This window comes from Schistocerca piceifrons, chromosome X, assembly GCF_021461385.2.
Source record: "Schistocerca piceifrons isolate TAMUIC-IGC-003096 chromosome X, iqSchPice1.1, whole genome shotgun sequence".
Taxonomy (NCBI): Eukaryota; Metazoa; Arthropoda; class Insecta; order Orthoptera; family Acrididae; genus Schistocerca; species Schistocerca piceifrons.
The window spans coordinates 286,581,957-286,608,179 of NC_060149.1; the positions used below are offsets into that span (position 1 = coordinate 286,581,957).

The window sequence follows — 26,223 nt, forward strand, 5'->3', positions numbered from 1 at the left end:
TGAAATTACACCCTTGTTTTATGTGGGTTGCTTCTTATGTGTTACACAATGTAGTGGTTATCTGCTACTGTATATGACCATGGTTGACCACCTCCTCTCCTTCATGCAGCAGTATCTGTGGTTTTGACTGCTCCCTATGCAGGTGCAATGACACTGTGAGCAATGCCCAACTCCTGGGCTACACTCATCACATTTTGACCTCCTTCCTGTTTCCTGATGATTCTTACCTATGTGAAGTGAAACAAATGTTGTCTTCAGGCCAGGTTGTAGTGCAAGACATAACAATAGCACACCGTAACTGCTCCCTGATTCACACACACACACACACACACACACACACACACACACACACACACACACACATACACAGTCTTTTCCCATTCCAACTGCCATGTGTTGTGGGGCCAGCCCCATTTGGCACTGTAGTCACGCTGGCCACCATGTGACGTCCAACTTTCTGTGTATGCCTGGGAGCCCTCTGGCAACTTTCATTTATCTCCACCTTGTAGTTAATATGTTGTGTTACTTTATCCATCTCAAACTTAAATTCACGGAGCAGTGTAGTTTCTTATGTTATTAAGAGAACTGAGCATACAAACACATAAAACAAATCTGATTTGAATTTAAAAATCTGTTCTCAAAAAATAAAAGTTATGGAAAAGTTCTTTGTGTTTTTCTCACAAATTGCTGACATTAAATACAAAGAAAATTCTCATAAAGAGGATGATAATGTCTTGGAATAACTGATCTTACAGACATACATCATGATATTTTTGTGCACAAATTGTGTCAGCTCCTTTGCTCAGATTTTTCTATATTCGTGATGACTGTTTTGGGGCATAAGGGAAGTAATTTCCTGTTCTCTTCAAAATCCAGTTTATATTCAATACCTACAGATGGATTTACCTCAGAGCGAATATGTCTGTAACACACAAATCTCATACTTGATTTCCCAGATGAAATGAGAAGTCTTTAAATAAATAATGTGATACATACATTGCTCTATACTGGTCCTGTTTGTCATACCTTGCTTCCTTTATCACTTGAATGTAATTAGCCAGAGAATAGAGCACCTTGTTTCTCACTCTGCTTCCTTTATCACTTGAATGTAATTAGCCAGAGAATAGAGCACCTTGTTTCTCACTCTGCATTCAGTTCTGGAATGCACATTATCACATTCCATTTGAATGTATCCCTTAGGTAAGTATTTTTGAATGATTGTCATACTGTTTGCTATGCTGTCATGTTGTAAGACATTTTAGAGAAGTACATTTTGGTTCCTAGCACAAAAGCCAACATTATAAAATATTTTATATTTATTTTTGCCACAGTCTTTTATTTGTGGGTCTAAAAGATCTGTCATGAAAGTTGTAAACACATTAGTGTCGAGCCTTCCTCCTCCTTCATGCCAAATATAACATATTGCTAAACAATCCTCGAAATTATGAACAGTGAAACTGTGACATGCTAGCTTCTGTTTTTACTGCTTCAGATGTCGTTTTATCTTTAGACTTCTCATGCCTTCCCTTTCTTTCTTTATCTGATAAACAATGTACTGATTCTCTGAAATATTATGTACCCTAATTTATAAGAGGAACAGAATCACATTCATCTTCCTTTGGATGAAATAAAGAATTTTTAGAAATGAATCTCTTTCAGCAGTTGGTTCAATATTAAAGCTATTGCACTCATTTCCTGTGCTCTGTACAATTTACTAAATGATGGAAAAATGGGGCAATAATAGGACGACAACTTGGAAATTTTATGTAAATATTTATGGACATTTTCTTTCAGTGCAGTACTTTATTCTTTCAATTTCCTTCTTGTTTTGGAATAATCAGCCTCTTTACTCTGTTAAGCCCAACCACTGACTGACCATTCACCAATACCTAAAGTTTAAAGGAACATTTCTTTACTCATGGGTAACACATCATCTTGTACTTTTAAACTGTCCTGGAGACTACATTTTCTTTTTGATGTGCTTCGTTGGTTTTTTGTTTCACTTCTTTTCTCTGAACTAGGGTCCCAACATAAAAAAATCTTCTTCTTGGATATTGAAGAACACATTCTCTTGTTCTTTGACTTGCAGCATAATTTCAGTGACCATTGTGGATCCATATTCTTAGATTCTCTTGTTATTTCAAGTTTTTCTGCTTTTTCCTTATGTACAGTATGTTTGTATTACATACCTTTTATTCTACAAATTTTAGCTTCATTTATTTTTCATACAGATGGATCCTTTACCTTTTTGCATGTTTTCTTGTTGTGTTGTTACCTTCATTACTAGGTTCTGCATTCATAACATTATTCAGGATGTTTACTTCTTCAGCTTGACTTCCCTTTGATTCTGATTATCTAATACTACTTCATTTTTAACACTGCAACTCAACATAAATAATCATGTTTTCTTATTTCCTCTTTTTTAGGGCTTAGGGACCAACATTCATACTCTGTTTTCTTTTTGGGTTCAGCTCATCTACTTCTGAGCTGTTAGTGAACTATGCTTTAGTAGGCTCATGACTTGTGCCCGAACTTATAAAACCATTGCCTTATGTTATATGAATGCAAGGTTTCACAGTGATAAAATTCACATGGTCATCATGCCGTGTCAAGTAGTTTAAAGCCCACAAGCTTTTGACTGAGTACTTAGCTGTTGTCAAGAGGTGACTTGTGTTGGAAAGATTTAACAATTTAAATAAATTTAATAAATTTAGTACAGCTGCAAGATTGTCGCCAATGTTAAAAATAAATATTACAAGCCTTGATCGCCAAAATGATAATTGTAATAATAATATTGACTATGTTTGCCTTCTTGAAACTCTGTGGCAGGAAACCAAGTAAAGTTGCAAGTGATGGGGTCGTAGGCAGTATGACATGTGGAAGTTTGATCAGTCCTGGAAGCATGTTTGGATAACTAATGCAGCCAATGTCAGAAATATTCCACAACTGCGAATGAATTTCATAAAACTCTAAATAATTATAACACTGGCACAACATTGAAAGAAGGGCAGTAAATTACCAGACAGAAACATTCTTCTGAGATAGAAGATTTCATTCCTTAAGATTCGAATGTTAGTATAGTAACCAGAATCTGAAGCAATCAGGAGATGCTGGTCGAGGGCATTGACAGTGAGTTGGCGAAAACCCCAAGGACAACATTGTTGATGGATGAACAGTAAAAAAACATGATTGAATGACAATTTTGGGGTGTAAACCAGATTGAGAGCCCAAACGTAGCAATATGTGAAACCAGGCAACACTGCATACAAGGAACGATACATAAGTGCAGTTGGAACATGACTACGGTCCAGATCTCTGTGCTGATAGGTTTATAGTGCAGCCACAGGTAGTGATAGGCAGGTGTGTTGGGCATGCCTCTTACCTAGCAGCTGTTACCTAAGTCCATGTATTCTGGTGGACTTTCGAACTCGTTGGGCCAAATTTGCATTGGAATTTGTCTTTTTTGGCCAAAGTGTATCCAGAATTGAAATACTGGAGGTTATTTGTCAAATACGATATACATACACTATCCACATAATTAAAATATAATTGAAAATCTCAACAAAGTTTTTCTGCATAACAGTATCACAATTTACTGAAAATCACACCACTTAACAGGCCTAAATTTTTTATGAATGGCTCTTAGACTGATTGCAGTTAGGACTAACCAACTAACAGTCACAAGCAATATAACCCAATGAAGACACAATATATGTAAATTTAATTTCCCCACAAAAATAATACCAAAATGTGTAGGATGGAAAAAAATTTTGTGGGAAATACGTCATGAACTTCATTTAAGCAACCATGTCATTACAACACCATAGATTCTAACTATGCTGCAGAAAGTCAGCTTTATGGAACAGAATCTCCCCCCCCCCCCCCCCCCCCCTCCTCTCTCTCTCTCTCTCTCTCTCTCTCTCTCTCTCTCTCTCTCTCTCTCTCTCTCTCTCACACACACACACACACACACACACACACACACACACACACACACACACACACACACAGAGAGAGAGAGAGAGAGAGAGAGAGAGAGAACAATTACAAAACAGCATAGTCCATATGTATAAACGATCATGATTGGCAGTCATGTGTAATTCTGCTGTCTCATTTCCCGGCCAATTTTACAATTCAAATATAATCCCTCTCCTGGAAACAGTGTAGAGTCAACACATACCGGAACATTACAGTGATGAAATCACACATGAAAAAGAAAAAAATAGTAGTGCCAGTCTTATAGATATACCCTTCTCCATCTGGTTGGACCTGTTCTTCGGACCAATGAGACATTCAAAATTCCCATCGAAACATTTTGTCAAAGCCAAATTTCACTATGGTTAAAGGTAAGTATCGCCGCACTGCATTTCTTTTGTTACGAGCATACCATAAGCTCAGTGTTCTGCATTTGACTCTTACATGTCCCAGTGCAGTAACAATGACCTTTTTAAATCAGCAACACTAATTGACCACTTCTACAGATATTATAAATGTATACTTGGTTTTCTGCCATTTTACATGTTTATGTTATTCACATTCAAAGGAACAATACTTACAGTCTTTTGCAATTAACTATTTAATTAGAAATCAAAATTTGTTCATTAAAGAGCATAAAAACTATGAAAATCAGCACAGACGGATCATGTATGAGAAATTAGAACACTATACCAACCATAGTTTTGACCACCACATAAAAATAATTAAATCTGTAGCTGTTTGATTATAATACCCAGAAATCCTTGGGACTACAGATTGGTGAGAGGAAATCTGGACACAAAGCTAAATTCATTCTGAAATTTGGGCCCGTCTGTTCACAAAATGAAGAATAAAGGCCAATTCATGCTTGTCATCAAATGACGTCACATCACAGTTTGTTGGCAAGAAAGTTTTGATGGTGGCGTCATTTGCTAACATCAGAAGTTAACCTATTTTTGCCACACTCACTTGAGTTATAGTAGTGGATTTCGTGCTTTTGTTTCTTTTTAATCTTTGTTTTGTCATTGTGCATTGTTTTTGTAGCTAATTGCAAATTTCCATGATGACTTGGATATTTCTTCCGTTGAGTGTTGTTCCACAAGTGAGGTCAGATATTTGAAAGCAAATTATTTATTTAGGTTTTACAATAACTGAACAGAATTGATGCCCACACTGTATGTAAATACGAACATATTGGATGAAGCAATTTTCATTGATTAACATTTTAAGTGAAAAAGTCAACTTTAATGATGGAGGAAAATACAGTTGTTTATGATGTTGTTAGTTACATAAGGAGAAAAACATAATGGATAAGTTAGACAGGCTCTATTTATTTCTTTATATATATTGTTGGAGGTATTTGTGTGTTTATGTTTTTGCTAGCAAATAAATGTCAATGTTTTGAAATGTTGTTTCACTCCTCAACACTTAACTGCACAAAATTGATCAAGTACATGCATCATTAAGTTTGCTTCAGCCATTAATAAACTTTATCAGTGTTAGATCCTCAGTTTCAGTTCTATACTCTGACTCTTTGTATCATGAATGGTAACTCATAAGCTCACTTTAACTGTTCATTATTGGACTGAGTGAATTGATGTAATGTGATGTGACGGCATATGACATGACATTGCAGGCAGCATGAATACACCCTAACCTGATGGTGATCTTGATATGATGTGATGACCAGTGTGAATTGGCTTTAAATGTGGGAAAGTGTCAAATGAAATTGAAAAATTTGTTTAATGCTCTGCACTGAAGAAATATTTTAATTAAATAGTAGAAATGATACTGTAACATTCTTCTGGAAACTACTACACACATCACTGGTGTCCTGGTGAAACAAATAAAAATTGTGTGGAAGAAACAAAAGTAGATGAATAGGATATGAAAAATGTGGATAAATGTGAATAAAACTATTGTAGAATTTTCTGAACTAAGGAAAGTTATACAGAGTGTAGAAAATCTCCGACCCAGCCGGGAATCGAACCCAGGCCCTTAGGATTGACTGTCAGTCGCGCTGACCACTCAGCTACCGGGGGCGGACATTTCCCATATATATCCACATCAGAGTCTTGCTATGTTACATATATGCTGCAGAAACATCCTCAAAAGGAAACTTTTTGATTGGCCCTTGTATAATGACCTGAAATGTTTTACTTTAGTGTCAGTGATAAGTAGTCTATAGAATTGGTCAAGTATTTTGAGTGACTGTACAAAGCAGTATAGGCGGAGTACCTATGGCAATGGAAAGTCCTGCTAGAATGTAAATAATTAGGAGTAAAGGTAACAATTCACTGTTTAGTGGAGGCACTGAGTCATCTAAGGGCACAAAAATATGCCTGAGAACTTTGCTATATTTAAAAAAAAAGTCTAAAAACTAACAAAGTTTTCAGTCTTGTTTATGTGTCTTTCAGTGACTCAGTGCCTCCCCTACATCATGAGTTGTTACGTTTACTACTAAATAATATAAGATGGCAGTAATTGTATTGATGGAAACTATGTAGATTTGAGCCTCTCTACTGATACTACTATTACAAAAATGTGTGTTCCATTTTCCATATTGTATATTATGAAGATATTTAAACTCTGTTAACTGTGTTGTATTTGGTATCACATATAATGTGTGTGTGTTTTCTTCCAGATCTGTCCCTTTCCTATCTTCACACGCTCTGGTGAAGTTAGTGTCAACCTAGAACTGTCAGACACAAATGTGGTATTAACAAAAGAGAAAATTGGTATGATCGTAACATTCCTGAATTACACTTTCACAAGTGTCCTACGACTGCAGAAGTATCTTATGATGTTTGACCCACAGGCATCAGAAAATTCTTATTTTATTGTACCTACGAGAAAAAGTGAGTACTTTGATTATTTTTTTAAATAAAATTTGAGTGGTGTTGAAAACACAGTACGTGTTGTAAATTGGGACACGTGAAAATAATGATCTGCAATAAAATAGAAGTAGTTCACTTTACTGAAAACCTCTACATTTGCTCCATAGACTCCAAGAATGTTAAAAATGCAAAGGCTGCAAGCTAGATGTAGGAACAGGTGTGGATTAGCGTAGCAGACGTGTATCAGTTGGTTTTCCAGCCACAAATACTTGTATGCATGCCAATATATGAACTCTACAAGGAAACAGTGGCCATAATTAGCAAACTAAACAGAGGAAAAGTGTGGTGACAGTAGCAGCAATAGAAACAGTAGTACCAATGTATGGGTATGAGTTACATAGAATCAGTAGTGGCTTTTTAATAGCAGTAATTGGTGTTTTCTTTTGTTTTTGTTTAGTTTTAGTATCATCACAGAGATAATATTAATAATTATTGTAGACATTAAGAGTACAGGAAAAGAATGTGCTTTGTCCACTTTTTTCAAACATTAGTTATCTCTATGACATGTAGGATTCTGTGTTTAATATTGTTAATCAACCTGTCTGATAATATGAACAGTCCATTTTCTATAATCCATTTCAGATTGGTCATGCAGGGAATGACTGTGCTAATGTCTCTTGGTACTGAAAAAAAAGTGCTTTGTCTGATGCTGTGTATTAAGTTTTAGATTTCTTGTGAGTTGGCAAACAATGTTAAAGCAAGAACAGAGAATTTTCCTTATTGTACATTGTTGGTACAAGTGAAAACTGTTGCTTTATTTTGAGGCATTCTGTTTAGTAATGCAGGAGTTGTAAGTAATTCATTTCACTTTTAATAGTGTATTAGTTGTGTTGAATGATGAATACTTCATCTGAGGATGAAATGCAGAGACCTTCAGATTGTAACAGTGCCAGGAAAAGGCAACTGTGAGAGCAAATGAATATGGTCATGAAGAAATTAAGGTTTCAGTCACATGAACTAGGAGAAGACTACAACTATAAGTTAGTGTTTGACGAAGTAAGTGGTGAAGAAAGATCAAATATTATAAGAAAATGTAACGATATGGAAGGTAGGCCTCATTACAATACTTCCAATTCACAGAAGGCGATAAAGGAAGAATGAAGATGGAGCTCAGTTTTGAGAGTGTAATTTTAACTATAGAGTGAGAATGGAATGTGGTGATATTGTACATGAAATCAGTATATGCGGAAAAGCCTTCTCGGCAGTACATGGAATAACTAGATGACAACTGAGGAAAATTCTGAGATTTATGTAGTTGGGTGAGTCTCTTTCAGATAGAAGGGGTAAGCAAGGAAATAGACCACAGAAAATTAAGGATGGAAATAGACCATGGAAAATTAAGGAAGAAGTAGGGAAGACAGTAAAAGATCACATTGATTCAGTTAAGGGTAGATAAAGTCATTACAGCAATGACAAGACTGAGAAGTTTTATCTCTTGGAGTTCTTAAATTTGGACATTTCATGTGAAATGTATAGAAACTGTATTCAGCACCAAATTTAATAAAGCTTTTTGGTATCCAAGGAGTGTTACATGCTCATCCTCTGATAAGTACACCTCTCAGGTGAAAGTGCTGAGTGCAAGAATGTGTGCAAATTTAGATAATAACATGAAGAAACAAGTCATCAAAGAAGTTAATAAGATCACCATTAACTGCAAGGTACACAAAGCCAAAGCTGAAACATTTTGTTCAAGAAAGAGAAATGATTTTTTAAGAAGCCAAAAGTCTAATTAAACAGAAGCAATCTTCAGGGACTACCAAAAACATTTGTGCTTGCCAAACTTTTAAGTACTAACATTGTCTATTACAAAAGGCAGTTGTCTGTTTAGTCTTTCAATATTCATGATCTTTCAAATGCAACTACTGTGTTCTACACTTTAACTGAAGATATTGGAAGAAAAGGGGCCAATGATGTTGTTTCTTTTATAAATCACTGTGTGACAGAATTACTGAACGAGAAAGTCAAACATCTTGAAATTTTTTCTGATTCGTCTTCAGACCAGAACAAGAATTACTCTGTTCTAAAGTATCTTAATGATCTTGTGAGTAAACTAAAACTTTTGGAGACAGTGACAGTAACTTTCCATGTTAGAGGACACTCTTTTTATGGAGGATGACAAGAAAGAATATAGGACCGATTAGCACAAAAGCAGTAGCAAAAGTTTCAGTGGATTGAGTGGCAATTGTGGTTGAAGCTTGATGTAAACCTAAGCATTTTGATGATGAGGTGGTGGCCAATCAAGATGTGATACAAAATTGGAAATCATTTCTGGAGAAAAAATATTTGAGGAAATGCCCATTCCTAACAAGATCCATCAGAGTGGTAGTCATCACAAAAAATTCCCCACCTTATTCAGCATTGAGAAACTTATAACGGAGCTTTGATTTCATTGGTCGGGTGTGCTTCACAACGTTTTCAAGAGCAGTAGTCTGGAGAATACCCATCTTGTGCTTACAGAGAGAAAATATAAAATTATAATAAAATATTATTTTAAAATAATTTTATATGGTGGTGGTGGTGGTGGTGGTGGTGGTGGTGGTAATACACTGTTCTGTCACATTAATGTGACCATCGCCTATGTTTGAGGTCAGTGTTATAACCAATCACAGACAGCAGGTGATGGCACTTGTAGTGGAGGGTATGTAAAGTGTATCAGAGGATATGGAAAACTGTACAGTCATTGTCATGTTGTGGAAATGTAGCAGTTTATCAGACATCCAGAAGGGCATGATCACTGGCTTTCTGGCCAAGGGTGGAACCATTTCCAAAATGGCTAAGTATGTAAACTGTGTGCATGCTGCACCTCAGGCCGTAGATGACAGGGGTGAATGATGGCTGCAGAGATGTGTACAGGTGAATAGACATGCAGCTGTTGAACAACTGACCACCTAGATGAACCGAAGGGCTATCAACAGTGTATCCTCAATGACTATTGAGTAAATATTGGTGCATATCACCCTCCGAAGCAGATGCCTAGCTCATACCCTCATGCTGACTACTGTTCATTGACATCAAATTGTGCTCTTTTATGCTCTTAAATTGTTATCTACAAATGTACAGATTTATGTTGTGTATTTTAATAACCCATGTAATAGGCTGTAATTGTGAAAGAATAAATAAATATTAATGTTTCTATCAAGGTGAAAATCAGTCTTAGAGCCAGAGAAACATTTTCCTGCAACAGTCATAGCAGCAACTCTCATTACATGAAGTGTGTGAGACAATTTTGGAAGATAACATGGTCTATCAACTGACTGTCTTATCACACAGCACCACACATTTATGAAGAAGCAGTGATTAAAAAATAAAGTGTTATCACAATAGTATGTAAGTTTTAGTCACACCACTGCTGTGGGTTCTCAAAATAGGATGTTGGTGACAACCAAAGCAATAATAAAATGTAATAAGTATGTGATTTTATTGGTGAATAAACATTTTAAGAACAACTAAATCACAGTAGACGTCATCAGTGTTATGGTTCACAATACTTTATGATTTCATTTGTAAACTTCATTTCTTACAGAAACCAAAGAATCTCTGGCTGAAGTTGACTGGGAATTTCTAGAACGTATATATAAAGATTGTGATCTTCGTCCACAACCTATTCCTCAGGAAGAAAGAGCGCAGTTCGTATTTGATGCTTCCAAATACCATGATGCTGTAATAATGCCATGGTATCGTAATCAGGATCAGCCTCAGGTATTGCAAACGTGTTATGTGTGCACACCACACCACACCATTTCTGTTGTGATGTATTGACAGGTGCTATGTTATAAACTTTTTCTCTTTTTAAATAATTGGGAACCTTTTTTATTTTGATTCTAGAAAGACAACTGTGATAATCAAATTTGAAATATAATTGTATTGGGATATGAAAGCTCCTAATAAGTTTTCACAAGAACAGACACTATTTTGTTTATAAAGACAGTAGCATTTTAGTTGTCACCAGAGAAAATGTTGTAACTGTTATTTTTGACAAGGCAGTAGATTATTTCATTAACTGGGAAAAAGTGACAACCAACAGAAGGGTTGCAAATTGTGTGAAATTTATGGAAAGAAAGTGGGGAGAGGCGAAGAGGCCATAGACAGTGGTCAGGCCACAGCACTTATCTCACAATGAACAAGCATTTATTTTCAGTTCATTGTGCACTAATCAGATTTTGAAGGTGACTGATAGAGACGGAAAGATTTTGTGCCAGATAACGTGAAATAACAGCTTTTTAGAAAACTCCTGAGCCAAAGGCACACATGCAGGATAATGTATGATCAAAAACTATTCGATAGGAACTGCGTATAACTATCAATGGTAAAAGGCTGTTTCAAAATCATTGATTACACCATGCCCTGCCTTGACACAATGAAGCTGGTGTAGGGAGCATATAAACTGAACATAACTACAACAGGTGAATGTCACCTGGCTAGACAAATTTGTCACAATTGAAGGATTTGTTTACAAATCACCAACAGTAACCTATTGTAACCTATTATGTTGACTGTCTGAGTCCTACATGAAGATGTGGGTTTTATTGCCACACCGTGATCTTGGCTCATTTGTAGTCCTGCATGGCCAAGTTATAGGGCAAGTTTATATCAGGACTGTGAATGACCGTCTCTCAACAAAACTGTACACTGTGTTTCCTGGCAACAACTCTTGTATGAAGATGATAAAGCCCTAGTTCTCAGTTAGGGCGTAATCCAGTACTGATTTAGTGGGCAATGATGAAGTCAGCACCTCAAGTGCTCGTCCTCTTCCCCCACTCCCATCCCCTTAGCCCTCTCATTTGAATATAATTGAGTCTTCATGTGATATTATGGATATATGGCCAGGGTGGCACAATCCTAAAACACTAGATTAACCTTTGGAATGGTTACTTTGAAAAGTGTCACCATCCTCCCACAATCTGCACTCCCTGTAGGATGATTAGGATGTAATCTTACTGCTTCCAATGACACTATCTGAATAAGTGACTTTTTTGTAGGTGGATTACAGTGTATCCCTTTGACTAGGGTGCACAAATTGTATTTGTGTATCTCACATCAAAAGAATATTGGTTCAAATCCTCAGGTGACCATCCAGATTTAGGTCTTCCCTAAATTGCTTAAAGCAATAACCAGAATAGTTAATGTCCTTTTCCATCTTTCCCCAGTCTGAGCTTGTGCTCTGTTTCTAATGATCCAGTCATTGGCAGGACATTAAACATTAACCTTCCTTCTTCCAATGACACTTTCTAAATTAACAATTGTTTTGTAGGAGGGATGTGTACATATCCCTGTGACTGTTGTACATTACTTGCTTGTATATGGCCATTCTGAATTCTGTCTAAGCTGTAATTCATCCAGAAGGAAGGCCAACCTGCGGATAAAGATTTAGTCTTTGTGCACAGTTGTTCAAATTATTTTGTTCACCCCTTTATTATAAATAGTGATCCTAAGAAATGACCATCAGCAACTTATATTTTATATCTTGAATCTGATAAATGTTTCACTGTGAGAGGTAGTCATAAAGTTTTAGTTATAACTTTGAAAAAATAAAGGTATATAATTATTCTTTTATTTGTGGATACATATCTCCTGTCCAAGTACACATTGAAATTTCTGCACCACAGTATCTTAGCACACTGTTAGAGGAGCCAGAGCAAAATGGTGCAGCACATTAATAAAGTGATAAAGGGCTGTGTTGTTTTGTTTTTGTTCCTCATGTGGCGTGCTATTGTGCCATGGGAATCTCATTGTCCACCTGGACTGCAGACATGTACCTACAAGCAAACAAACAACATTTTTTTTCAAGGTGATGATTAAAGCTTCATGAAAGCTTGCTTTATTTGTGGCCTATTCTTGATGTCTTTCTCATGCTGTATACATATCACTGTTTTTCTTTTTCAACGTTTGTATTTATGCTGGTATAGTTACTTTACTTAATAATGGACTCCTGTCAAATTTGTTAGTGTAGATACTACACATGATGATGTACTGTATTACTTATAGTTTCAAAACCAGAAGATGTGTTACACAGGTTCAAAAGCTTAACATTCTTGGATGTTACTGTAAATGAATGCATCTTCAGAAAATTGAGAGATGCAATGTACTTGGACAGGAGATGCAATGTACATTTGGTACACTTCATCATTACATCAAAATCAGTCATAATTACTAAAAATTTGCACTAATTTCAACTGAACAAAATTTAATTTTTAGAGTATTTGCTATTAAATGTGCTCAGTAAAGGAAATTAAGCTCCAAGCAAACATAGTAAAACAAAGTGTTTCTACTGTACTTTTATATGTGTGTGACTGATTGTTAAATCCAGGATATTTCTCTTGAAACGGTCGTAATGTACTCATATTCTTGTTTCTATACCTGTATTACTGCTTTAATATTGATTTTTTTAATTACAGTACTTCTATGTTGCTGAAATTTGCTCTCATTTGAATCCCAAATCAACGTTTCCTGGATCTGAATACAAAACATTTGATGAATATTATTTCAAAAAGTACAATATCCAGATACAAAATGATACACAACCACTTCTGGATGTTGATCACACATCTGCAAGACTTAATTTTCTGACTCCACGGTTAGTTGATGTTATGTTTCACTTGAAATATATCAACTGCTAATGAACCTTGACTACTATTAATTAATTTTGATACTATTTTCCTGTCAGGTGGGTACAGTTTGAGAAGTTGGAAAAGAAACTAAAAGTGAAGCGTACTTTGTGCCTAATTCACATCTTATGAAAATAAGATATTTAACTCCAAAGTTTCAAGTAAATGCAGTTTCTTGAGTAGTGACAGCACTTCACAAAATCCTGCATAGTCTGTTATTTCTTGTGCTACATGTACTTACATATGAATTACAGCACAGGGTCATCCAATAATGTTGTTTCATTCTAGAAATTTATGTTAGGGGGTTACAGTCTAGTTTCCTTCCCAAACGTTCCTGCTTAGTGATGGTGCTCTTTATGTTAGGTCTATTTTTTTTTAACTAGGGCCCAGTGAAATTCTATTAATCATGATAAGATATTGAACAGAGCCTGATGCATGTCATCATGTTCGTATATCTAAATAATTTTTAAGAGCCATTGAATCATAATAGATAATACAGTAGAATTAATAGAATAAAAGTAGGTAATGCAGACCTTCTACTTGTATATAGTCAGAAACAGAATGTGACTTGGTATAAAAATACAGTGTACATGGCATGAGATTGTGGTTTTATAGTGTTTACTTTGTGTAGTTAGTCTCTCATTTCTGATTATGAAGGTCGAAAATGAGTTGTAATCTATCAGACAAATTAGGTGGTGTACAGTTGCTTGCAAAATACAAAAGGACAAAGAAAAGAAAATACAGTATTGAAAACATCAGAATGGTGTGATACATCTGCTAAGATATGAGGATGCCTGTTAACTAGTTATTAGTTACATGTTCTATAGATCATTTGCATAATTTTTATCAAAATGATACGGAATGAGTCAGTTTACAGGCTATACATGAGTTGTTTGTGAGTATGGCAATGTGCTGATCATTTATGGATTTCAAAATAGTGCAATGCCATAAATTTAATAAGAATGAACATATTAGTCTTAAATATTACTTCTATAACAAGTGATACACTTAATTTTTTAAAATAAAAGCTACACTTGCTGCTAATTCTTAATTAAAAATTCACATGTAGAGCAGAAAGGGTAGTCTGGAAGAGATGATTCTAAGCTAGATTTAGAATCTGCATTACTATTTATTAGACATTTTATTTTATTGAGAAAATGATCAAGACGCACATAGAACTCCTTTCTGATTCGCTGAGAACTTTAGTAAGAAGTAATAAAGGTCTTTTTTACATTGAGTGTTATGGCTGTGGACATTACTATTATTTCCAAATTGTGATGGGTTATTTAAAGGTAACAGTTGACAGAATAGTAGATGCATTGAGTTATCAACAGGCACATAAACAAGACTGAAAATTTTGTCTGTTTTCTGTGAAATTGTTTTTTGAACTAGAGAACACATACACACATGTAGGTAGTTGAAGCCCTGGTGGAAGATACAGGTATCATCATGCCCAGAAATGAGGAACATCACACCCACAATCCTTCCCATCCCTCCCAAAGTTTTATTTTGCCACTCTCTCACAATCTGTACAATATCCTGGCCAATCCTTTTGCCACAACCTCTCCTAATTCCTTACCGCATGGGTCACATCCCTGTAGAAGACCCAGGTGCAAGACTTGTCTGATATAACGACCCAGCACATGCACACCCTACACTCGAGAGAGAGAGAGAGAGAGAGAGAGAGAGAGAGAGAGAGAGAGAGAGAGAGAGAGAGAGAGAAGAGAGACGGGGGGGGGGGGGGGATGGATTAATAATTTAATGTAATAGAGGTTAAGTTCTAAGTTGGACCACATTATTTCTTAATATCTCTAACATACGAAGTTGATCATAGCCTCCTCGATATACACTCCTGGAAATTGAAATAAGAACACCGTGAATTCATTGTCCCAGGAAGGGGAAACTTTATTGACACATTCCTGGGGTCAGATACATCACATGATCACACTGACAGAACCACAGGCACATAGACACAGGCAACAGAGCATGCACAATGTCGGCACTAGTACTGTGTATATCCACCTTTCGCAGCAATGCAGGCTGCTATTCTCCCATGGAGATGATCGTAGAGATGCTGGATGTAGTCCTGTGGAACGGCTTGCCGTGCCATTTCCACCTGGCGCCTCAGTTGGACCAGCGTTCGTGCTGGACGTGCAGACCGCGTGAGACGACGCTTCATCCAGTCCCAAACTTGCTCAATGGGGGACAGATCCGGAGATCTTGCTGGCCAGGGTAGTTGACTTACACCTTCTAGAGCACGTTGGGTGGCACGGGATACATGCGGACGTGCATTGTCCTGTTGGAACAGCAAGTTCCCTTGCCGGTCTAGGAATGGTAGAACGATGGGTTCGATGACGGTTTGGATGTACCGTGCACTATTCAGTGTCCCCTCGACGATCACCAGTGGTGTACGGCCAGTGTAGGAGATCGCTCCCCACACCAGGATTCCGGGTGTTGGCCCTGTGTCCCTCGGTCGTATGCAGTCCTGATTGTGGCGCTCACCTGCACGGCGCCAAACACGCATACGACCATCATTGGCACCAAGGCAGAAGCGACTCTCATCGCTGAAGACGACACGTCTCCATTCGTCCCTCCATTCACGCCTGTCGCGACACCACTGGAGGCGGGCTGCACGATGTTGGGGCGTGAGCGGAAGACGGCCTAACGGTGTGCGGGACCGTAGCCCAGCTTCATGGAGACGGTTACGAATGGTCCTCGCCGATACCCCAGGAGCAACAGTGTCCCTAATTTGCTGGGAAGTGGCGGTGCGGTCCCCTACGGCACTGCGTAGGATCCTACGGTCTTGGCGTGCATCCGTGCGTCGCTGCGGTCCGATCCCAGGTCGACGGGCACGTGCACCTTCCGCCGACCACTGGCGACAACATCGATGTACTGTGGAGACCTCACGCCCCACGTGTTGAGCAATTCGGCGGTACGTCCACCCGGCATGCCCACTATACGCCCTCGCTCAAAGTCCGTCAACTGCACATACGGTTCACGTCCACGCTGTCGCGGCATGCTACCAGTGTTAAAGACTGTGATGGAGCTCCGTATGCCACGGCAAACTGGCTGACACTGACGGCGGCGGTGCACAAATGCTGTGCAGCTAGCGCCATTCGACGGCCAACACCGCGGTTCCTGGTGTGTCCACTGTGCCGTGCGTGTGATCATTGCTTGTACAGCCCTCTCGCAGTGTCCGGAGCAAGTATGGTGGGTCTGACACACCGGTGTCAATGTGTTCTTTTTTCCATTTCCAGGAGTGTATATTTGCTAACCGTAATTACTGCCATAAAAGGGCTGTCATTCATAATTGCTGTCCTATTTCTAACAACACATGGGTACGCAAGTCTACTTGTTTTCAGAAGCTGTGAGATACCCCTTTTGCATAAGGTCCATAGCACAATTGGGTTTGGGACAGTTATACATGCATTCATACTGTTTTACTAGATACAGTTGTCATCCCATTGTTGGGGTACCGTTGCTGCATGAAGCTTAAATTGTCTTTTAGTAATTATCATCCTTTCATCTGAATCTGGTAGACAATAAAAACATTCATCTGTTAACCTTGCTCCATTTTGGATGGTTATCCTTGGCCATATAAGATTACTGTATGATTCAGTTTTCAATTTGTTAGATCTAATAATTCTGTTTGTTTCAACAATCTACATATGTACATACTCCGCAAGTCACTGTATGGTGTGTGGTGGAGGGTACCTTGTACTAGTTGTTTCCTTTCCTGTTCCACTCACAAATGGAACAAGGTAAAAATTAATGTCTATATGCCTCCATACGAGCCGTAACTTCTCTTACACTGTCTTTACAGCCCTAATGTGGAATATATGTTGTGACACTAGAATTGTTCTGCAGTAAGCTGCAAATGCCGGTTCTCTACATTTCTTCAGTTGTGTTTTGGGGAAAGAATGTCGCCTTTCCTCCACGGATTCACATTTGAGTTAATGAAGCATCTCTATAATACTTACATGTTGATCAAACCTACCAGTAACTAATTTAGTATCACACCTCTGAATTGCTTTGGTGTCTCTTTAATCAGATCTGCTGGGAATCCCAAACACTAGAGCAGTAGTCAAAATAGGTGACACTAGTGTTTCTTATGCAATCTCCTTTATAGATGAACCACACTTACCTAGAATTCTCTCAATAAACCAAAGTCAAACATTTGCCTTCTGTACTATCATCCTTAAGCGCTCACCCCATTTCATATCGCTTTGCATTGTTATGCCAGGATATTTAATCAATGTGACTGTGTCAAGCAGCACACCACTAATACTACGAGGGCTATCCACAAAGTACATTACGTTTTGGGATTAAAAATAAATAAAGTATTGGAATTTTTTTTATTATATACAGATGAAAGCCACACTCAAATACTACTTTTCCACATAGTTGCCATTTAAATTAAGGCACTTATCGTGGCGATGGACGAGCTTGGAATTTCATTCGTCGTAAAATTCAGCCGCCTGCGCCTTCAACCACGTGGTTACCTCTTTTGGGACAGAAAAGGTGTGATTTTTGTAGATTTCCTGGAAAGAGGCACTACAATAAACTCTCAAAGGTATTGCCAAACTCTGCACAACCTCAGAAGAGCAATACAAAACAAGCGCAGGGGAAAGTTGGGCTCAAAGATCTTGCTGATTCGCGACAACCCCCGGGCACACACGGCAAATGCCACTCGTGAAGTTCTCAAATTTTTTAAGTGGGAGTTGTTTCCTCATCCGCCGTACAGTCCCGATCTGGCACCGAGTGACTTCCACTTATTCCCAGCAATGAAGAAGTGGTTGGCTATGCAGCGTTTTGGTTGGCTATGCAGCGTTTTGATGACGACGCACAGCTTCAAGAAGAGGTAACCACGTGGTTGAAGGCGCAGGCGGCCGAATTTTACGACGAAGGAATTTCCAAGCTCGTCCATCGCTATGATAAGTGCCTTAATTTAAATGGCAACTATGTAGAAAAGTAGTATCTAAGGGTGGCTTTCATCTGTATGAAATAAAAAAAAATTTCCAATACTTTATTTATTTTTAATTCCAAAACGTAATGTACTTTGTGGATAGCCCTCTTATATTCAAATATTACACAATTATTTTGCCTACTCATATTCATTAACTTAATTTTTCTACATTCAGAGCAAGCTGCCATTCATCACACCAAATAACGATTTTTCCATATCTTGAAAATATAATGTTTCTTTGTTGCACATGTTTCATTTCAGATTATGTTATGTAGTGAAAATATGGTAATGGACAGTTCTTGGTGGAATATAAATAATTTAAGTAGTAGAAGTGACAATTCAGCAGGTTATTGAATAATTGAAGTGTTGAGTTGTTGATAAGCACCAAAAAAGACCGAGGCAGATTATGGTGACCCAGAGTCTTGGCACGAGTATTTCAGAAACTACACAACTTGTCAGGTGTTCATGGAGTGCTGTGGTTTGTGTTCAACAAGTGGTGAAACAAGGTCCAGATGTAATGGGGTTCGGGGGCCACCCTTGTACATTCTTATACTCCTCATTACAGGTGTTGGACATCATAGGCTGTGGAGACTGGTAAAACAGGACATGTGACAGACTGTACCAGAACTAATATCAGACTTTAATGCTAGGCAGGGTACAAGTGTGCCTGAACACAAAATGCACCGAACATTCCAAGCGATGAGCCTCCTTAGACAATAACCCATGCATGTGCCAACATTAACACCACAACATTGGCAACTACAACTGAAATGGGCACGTGACCATCAGCACTGGATGTTGGCACAGTGGCAGGGCATTGCATGGTGTAATAAATCCTGATACCTTCTTCAACATGCCGTTGGGAGGGTGCAAATCTGTCATCTTCCAGGGGAACAGATCCTTGACACCTGTACTGTGGAGAGGAGACAAGCTGGTGGCAGCTTGATTATGCTGTGGGGAACATTCACGTGGGCATCCCTGGGTCCAGAGGAGCTCATGCAAGGCACCATGATGACCAAGGAGTGTCATACACTGGTTGCTGATGATGTGTATCTATTCATGATGATGATGTTTCCTGACAGCAGTGGTATTTTTAAACAAGGTAATGCCCCAAATAACAAGACCAGGAGTGTGATGAAGTGGTTTGAGGGTCACAGTGACAAGTTCCAATTGATGTGTTTGCTCCCCAACTGTCCAGATCTGAATCAGACCTAACACATCTGGGATGTGATTGAATGTGGTGTCACAGTATATTTCCCACCCTACCTGAAATTTACAGGAGTTAGGTGAATTGTGTGTGCGGATGTGGTGCCAAGTCCATCCAGCAACCTACCAAGGCCTCATTGCTTCTGTGCCACAATGTGTTGCTGCTGTTACCTTGGTCAAGGTGGACATACTGGCTATTAGGTAGGTTGTCAAAATGTTCTGGCTGATCAGTGTATGTGCTTTCCAAAGACTCAGTACCTCATCTATTTGGCGAATTGTTGCCTTTACTCCCTAAAGTATTTGTATAATGAAATGTACTTCCATTAATAATGATGAAGTGAGATTAATACCTGTATGACTGCTGGAGGAAGTAAGTGAATTGAAGAAGTCTTTGGAGACTCATTGCAGCAAATGTTTGAGCTTGAAATACTTAAGCTAAAAGAACAGAATCTTAACATAAAAACATAAGAAAAATAATAAGTATAAACAGTTTCATCAAATAGTACGTATTACATACTGTGATGGTAGGAGGAAATGGGACCTATATCATAATATAAATGGCAATCATGGTCCAGTTATAAAATTTCAGTACAGACAATACTGTTAAGTATTATAAGAATGCAGAATGTTTAGAAACAAATCTCCCAAGAGAATTATGTCACATGCACCTACATGAAACAACCAAGGAGGAAATTGAATCAGTTTTGAATATCGAATCACTGAAGACTAACATAGGTATTATGAATGATTAGGTGGGCTTATGAATATCAGTGCGATACATATCAATTCTCTATTCAGTTTCTGTAATTCTATCTTGTATAAATGAAAGAATTGGACTGCAACTGGTCAATGACTAGCAGAAAACATATATCCAATGGCCATAAATTTATGGAATAATTTTATTACCAGTTTTGGTGCCTCATTGGCATCATCTTCAGGCCCCCATACACGGAATGTTATACACCATCCAGTTGTTTGTGCTTACTAAAGGAACCCCTTTATCAAACTGGTTTGCATAGATATCTTCACAATAGATGTGTGAATTTTACTCATCTGTATGAGTACACAAATGACTAGCTGGCTTATCTCATTTCATGTATAAGGGCCTCAATTTAGCTTTGTGAAATAAGCATTAACAGAAAATACCATTTTTTTTTCTTTTTATGTGATGCACTTTCAGAGGTGAATGGTGACTTCAGGGTGGTATGTACCTTCTTTGTTGTAACAAAAACATTTGTTTTGACCATTCTATATTTTAGCTTAAATTTGGGGATTATGGAATCAAGGAAAAAGCTGACCATAGGTTAAGTTTACGTTTGGCAAACAGGAAGCAACATGTTGTCCTCTAATGTCAGCAAACAAGAAACAGATTTAATTCTGGGCTTCCAACAGAACTGAAAAAGTAAGTGGCAAACCCCAGAAAATTTAAATGAAAAGGCTTACTTGGTGGCACACTCCCTTTATTCTATACAAGAGTTTCTTGCTGTGGATTAGAGTCTTTTGCTATAATGCTTCATTACAGATGATTTCTGTCATTTTAGTTCATTTTATTTTTAAAATTTTATCAGAATTTTGTGAATTATGTGGTGACTTCTTCATGACCAAAGTAAAGACAGGACGTTATTGTTGATACGCACATCTTGATATTTTAAGAGCAAGAGAATAAGATGTATGTTATGTATTGGTAACAAAATTATTGTAAACTCTATACAATGGCAGGGTAAACTGCTTCTCAGTTCAGAGAGATATAATAGCATACATGAAACCTTATTGTAATTGAAGCTATTTTTGCTCTTTTTTAGGTATGTTAACCGGAAAGGGGTTGCTTTACCTACCAGCAGCGAAGAAACAAAAAAAGCGAAACGTGAAAATCTGGAACAGAAGCAGATTTTGGTTCCAGAGTTATGTACTGTTCATCCTTTTCCAGCATCTTTATGGCGAAAAGCTGTTTGCCTCCCATGTATTCTTTATAGGATAAACGCACTCTTACTTGCAGATCAAATTAGATGTCAAGTAGCTAATAATATTGCACTTGGCCAAGAGAAACTTCCAGCAGGTTTGGTTCTTGTCAATATGCTTTCTTCCTCTTCTATATAAAACATTCAAAGAAATTAGTTGAGTTTTTTTTATTTAAATTACATTTCTTTCATGCTGCATCAGCTGAAACTATTGCTTTTGTCAGACATATTCATTATTGATGTTAGACCGACAGAGAATATTAATGTATCATGAGACTGCTACTTTCTTTTATTTCCTTTACAGATTTTGAGTGGCCTCCATTGAACTTTGGATGGAGTCTAGCAGATGTATTGAAAAGATCCAAAGAAAATGCTGCTAAAATACCTGAAATCAAAGTGGTTACTTTTGGGCAGGAAACAGTGACATCTAAATTAAGTAAGACAAGTAATGAAGCAGAAGTAAAAGATATTTACTGTGAGCAAAAGAAGAAGACTGCAAATGAGATCTTGACAGAAGAAGAGAATAAATTGTCTGGTGAATGGATGGAAATTGGTACATGGTCAAATGACATGGCAGAAAGAAATCCAATGGAATCAGGTGATATTGATGAATTTGATCCAAATATTGCTCTACCATCAAATTTAACATTGCTTGGAAATGATTCAGAGTTAACAGACTTACATAATGGAGAAGGAAGCAGTGACTGGGGAACAGGAATTGAAGCTCAGTTTGAAGGAAAGGTACGATATGGGTCACCAAGTAGCTGGATGAGAGCAGACCATTTTACTAATTTTGATGGTGACTGTATAGGATATGAATCAGATGAATCTTACAATGAGCTTGTACATGAAACAGACAGTTTTGACTGCAATGCTTTTCAAGTACATTCAGGAATTAGAATTGAATTCAAAAGTGATAATGTTGCAGAGGCTGTAGAGGATGAAGCACAGACCAAGCAACCAGCTTTAAAAAGCAGCAGTGCAGTTGTGGCAACGAGTGTTGCAGCCAGTGAAGTGCCATGGAATTGGGACATGGCAGTCACATTAGATTCACTTGTTAATCATTTCAGTCATTCTGACAGTGACAGTAAATCTGATGCTGAATCTGACAAAATTACAGAAATGTATGCAAATCATTTTGATGAAGCAACAAAGAAGAACATATGTTATATAAGAAAGAGTGGTATACTATTAAGAAAAGATCAGCCTCTGGAGATTGTGAGATCCCTGTCCTCTTGTGCAGGGCAGTTTCAGAATATTCCTGTTGAAATACATATACAAAGGTCTGTAAATAGCAGTCTTCTGCAGAACAGCTTCTCACATTCACATTTTGTAGCTGGCTGTAAAATAGTCTTCAATGTAGGTAAACTTTCACTAGATAATGGCGATGATGACTTGGATACCAAAGAAGCTTTATACACAGCTGGTAGTGTAACAGTGTGTGACAGGAGATTGTCATGGAATGTTGATGGTGATGAGGAGGAAGATATAATTAGTAAATTTAGTTTTGATGCACAGCCAGAACTTGAAGGGCATCCTGGTCCAAGTCCAAGTATAATACTTCAAGCATTAACAATGTCAAATGCCAATGATGGAATTAACTTGGAAAGACTGGAAACAATAGGTGACTCATTTTTGAAATATGCTATCACAACGTACTTATATTGTACATATGACAATATCCATGAGGGAAAACTAAGCCATTTGAGATCCAAACAGGTAAATAATTCATTTATTTATTGCCTCGAAATCAGTGATATCATTTTTATATTCTTGTGGTTTACAAATTTTCTTTAAAATTCATTCTCAAAAGCTTATTTCACACTTATGGTTGTGGTTAAATTGTCTCACTAGATTTTAGAAGCAGTGGTAGTAGTAATAGTAGTAGTAGTAGCAGCATCATCATCATCATCATCATCATCATCATCATCATCATCATCATCTTTTACACCATAAGCACATAGTCATCAGCTGTGGGAGTTCAAGATAGTCAATACATCTAGAGAAGTTTCCCAGAAGACTCGCAGTATTAAGCAAGTGCATGAAGTGCTTTCCCCACCAAGTCACTCTCCCATTTGTCAATGGGAGAAGTGCTCTGTGTTGAATGGACACTGAAGGGATGGATCATCCTATTACTTGAACACCCTGTGCTAAACTAGGTGGATAACATTATTTTGGAGTTTCCCACTTGATGGGGAGTTATGTATTATGTAGATATTTTTACTGAAGTTGGCTCAAGGAATGATGAAAAAAGGGATGAATTGAGCACCAGCTGAAAAAATAACATATGTCAGTGGCAATGAGAAAAGCAGATTTCTTCCAAAAAGCTTAAAATGTGTCTGTAGTGAAGTGAGTGGGGAAACTGAACTGTTAGAAAGGATTGCACACTGTGGAGAGAGCCTAGTCAAACTATTATGATCAGTCCATTGCTATTTCCTTTAGTCACTTTGCACTTTGAGCCACCAATCTGTGTGATGTATGAAGTGTCCAAATTCAAATGGTGTGTGAGCTCTAGCAATGTGCATTTATTGTCAGTGTGCATGATATTTCATTTCATCTAAGTTTCAGAGTACCAATACAGCCTTAGCGGTATCAGTATAAAACCTCAGCCACTTGTGTTGTATTTCAGGTATTTAAATCATTAGCTATTGGCTAGCTCTGTTGAATGCTTGGTCATAATTATTTTGAATCTATTTGTCCTGTTAAAAGCTAGTAAATTTTACATTCTGTTTGATTTACATACGGTCTCAGTTTTGCATTTGATGTAATTTTGAAATGAGGGACAACACTGGTTGTTGAGTATTACATTACAATCAGTCTTCATGTAATCTTTTATTTTCACATAATCTCTTAAGATGAGGGACAGCATTGCTATATGTGGAGGTCATTACACAGTACACGCCCACACTGGGATTTCATTACACACTGCTCAGTGTAATCTGTTGGTACCTAGGTGCATAATCTGATTTGTTACTTGTTTCCACATCTGAAGGCAAGTCATTGTTATAATTTGCAAGATGTATTGTGTTGTCAGGTAGTGCATTACATATGTTAGTTTTGTGATATTCACCATATGATACTACTTTTTAAGCATGTTAGAAATAGTTATATATCATAAAATGAGTAAACAAAATGTGCTTTTTGTAAGCGTTGCATAGGCCATGAATCAGCTGCTGTGTTGTGTTTGTACAATGAGTCTTGACATACATACTTGCTGTATGTATTCTACTGGCAGTCTGTTAAATATGTCATGGCAGATGTAACACTTTCTTAAAAAATGTTGATCATTGACTGAGTTATCAATGGAGCTTGCTGAATCGAAATATCTTCCCATTACTGATCAATCATAATATTCATTCAGAAGCTGATAGTTTTGAAACTGATATTCTTGGTGCATACCATCTAGGGATGCATCAGTGTATGGAAGGTTTGTCATAGGCCATGAGATTTTTCTCACATGTTAAGGTCTCTTGCTTTTAAAGACATGGTGACAAAGTGTGACTTTGAGTTTACAGCAAGAATTATTGTAGGATCCTGTTTGTACTCTGTACGTAAGTCTTCATTCATACCTTTGGGAAGTCCTTCATTAAGGTGTGTATGTAGATGATAATTAGGTGGTTAGTGACGAGGTGAACATTAAATTCAGATATCACTGGGTATAATTAGGTGGTTAGTGAAGACATGAACATTACATTCAACTATCACTGGGTATGAGTCATCATTGCTTACATTATTGAATCATTATTGTGGTACCGTCTATCATCAGCTTTCCTGTGCCATACATAATCTTGCTCTCTATGCTCAAAAGCTAGGCCATTAATATGCATACATTTCATACTGATAGTCTGCAGGGCCCCCTCCATGAATCATGGACCTTGCCGTTGGTGGGGAGGCTTGCGTGCCTCAGCGATACAGATAGCCATACCATAGGTGCAACCACAACGGAGGGGTATCTGTTGAGAGGCCATACAAATGGGTGGTTCTTGAAGAAGAGGGGCAGCAGCCTTTTCAGTAGTTGCAGGGGTGACAGTCTGGATGATTGACTGATCTGGCCTTGTAACACTAACCAAAATAGCCTTGCTGTGCTGGTACTGTGAACGGTTGAAAGCAAGGGGAAACTACAGCCATAATTCTTCCCGAGGGCATGCAGCTTTACTGTATGGTTAATGATGATGGCGTCCTCTTGGGTAAAATATTCCGGAGGTAAAATAGTCCCCCCATTCGGATCTCCGGGCGGGGACTACTCAAGAGGACGTCGTTATCAGGAGAAAGAAAACTGGCGTTCTATGGATCGGAGCGTGGAATGTCAGATCCCTTAATCGCGCAGATAGGTTAGAAAATTTAAAAAGGGAAATGGATAGGTTAAAGTTAAATACAGTGGGAATTAGTGAAGTTCTGTGGCATGAGGAACAAGACTTTTGGTCAGGCGAATACAGGGTTATAAATACAAAGTCAAATAGGGGTAATGAAGGAGTAGGTTTAATAATGAATTAAAAAAATAGGAATGCGGGTAAGCTACTACAAACAGCGTATTGAACGCATTATTGTGGCCAAGATAGACATGAAGCCCACGCCTACTACAGTAGGACAAGTTTATATGCCAACTAGCTCTGCAG

General features: G+C 37.8%; 1 protein-coding gene across 1 annotated transcript in view; it reads left to right on the forward strand.

Annotated features, from left to right (window-relative positions):
• Positions 1-26,223, forward strand: part of LOC124721826 (endoribonuclease Dcr-1-like) — a 293,757-nt gene that overhangs the window by 224,301 nt on the left and 43,233 nt on the right. The window contains exons 16-20 of the mRNA XM_047246948.1: positions 6,620-6,833; positions 10,396-10,571; positions 13,268-13,446; positions 21,452-21,705; positions 21,912-23,326. Of these exons, the coding sequence (XP_047102904.1) occupies positions 6,620-6,833; positions 10,396-10,571; positions 13,268-13,446; positions 21,452-21,705; positions 21,912-23,326 (2,238 nt within the window). The remainder of the gene's footprint in view (positions 1-6,619; positions 6,834-10,395; positions 10,572-13,267; positions 13,447-21,451; positions 21,706-21,911; positions 23,327-26,223) is intronic.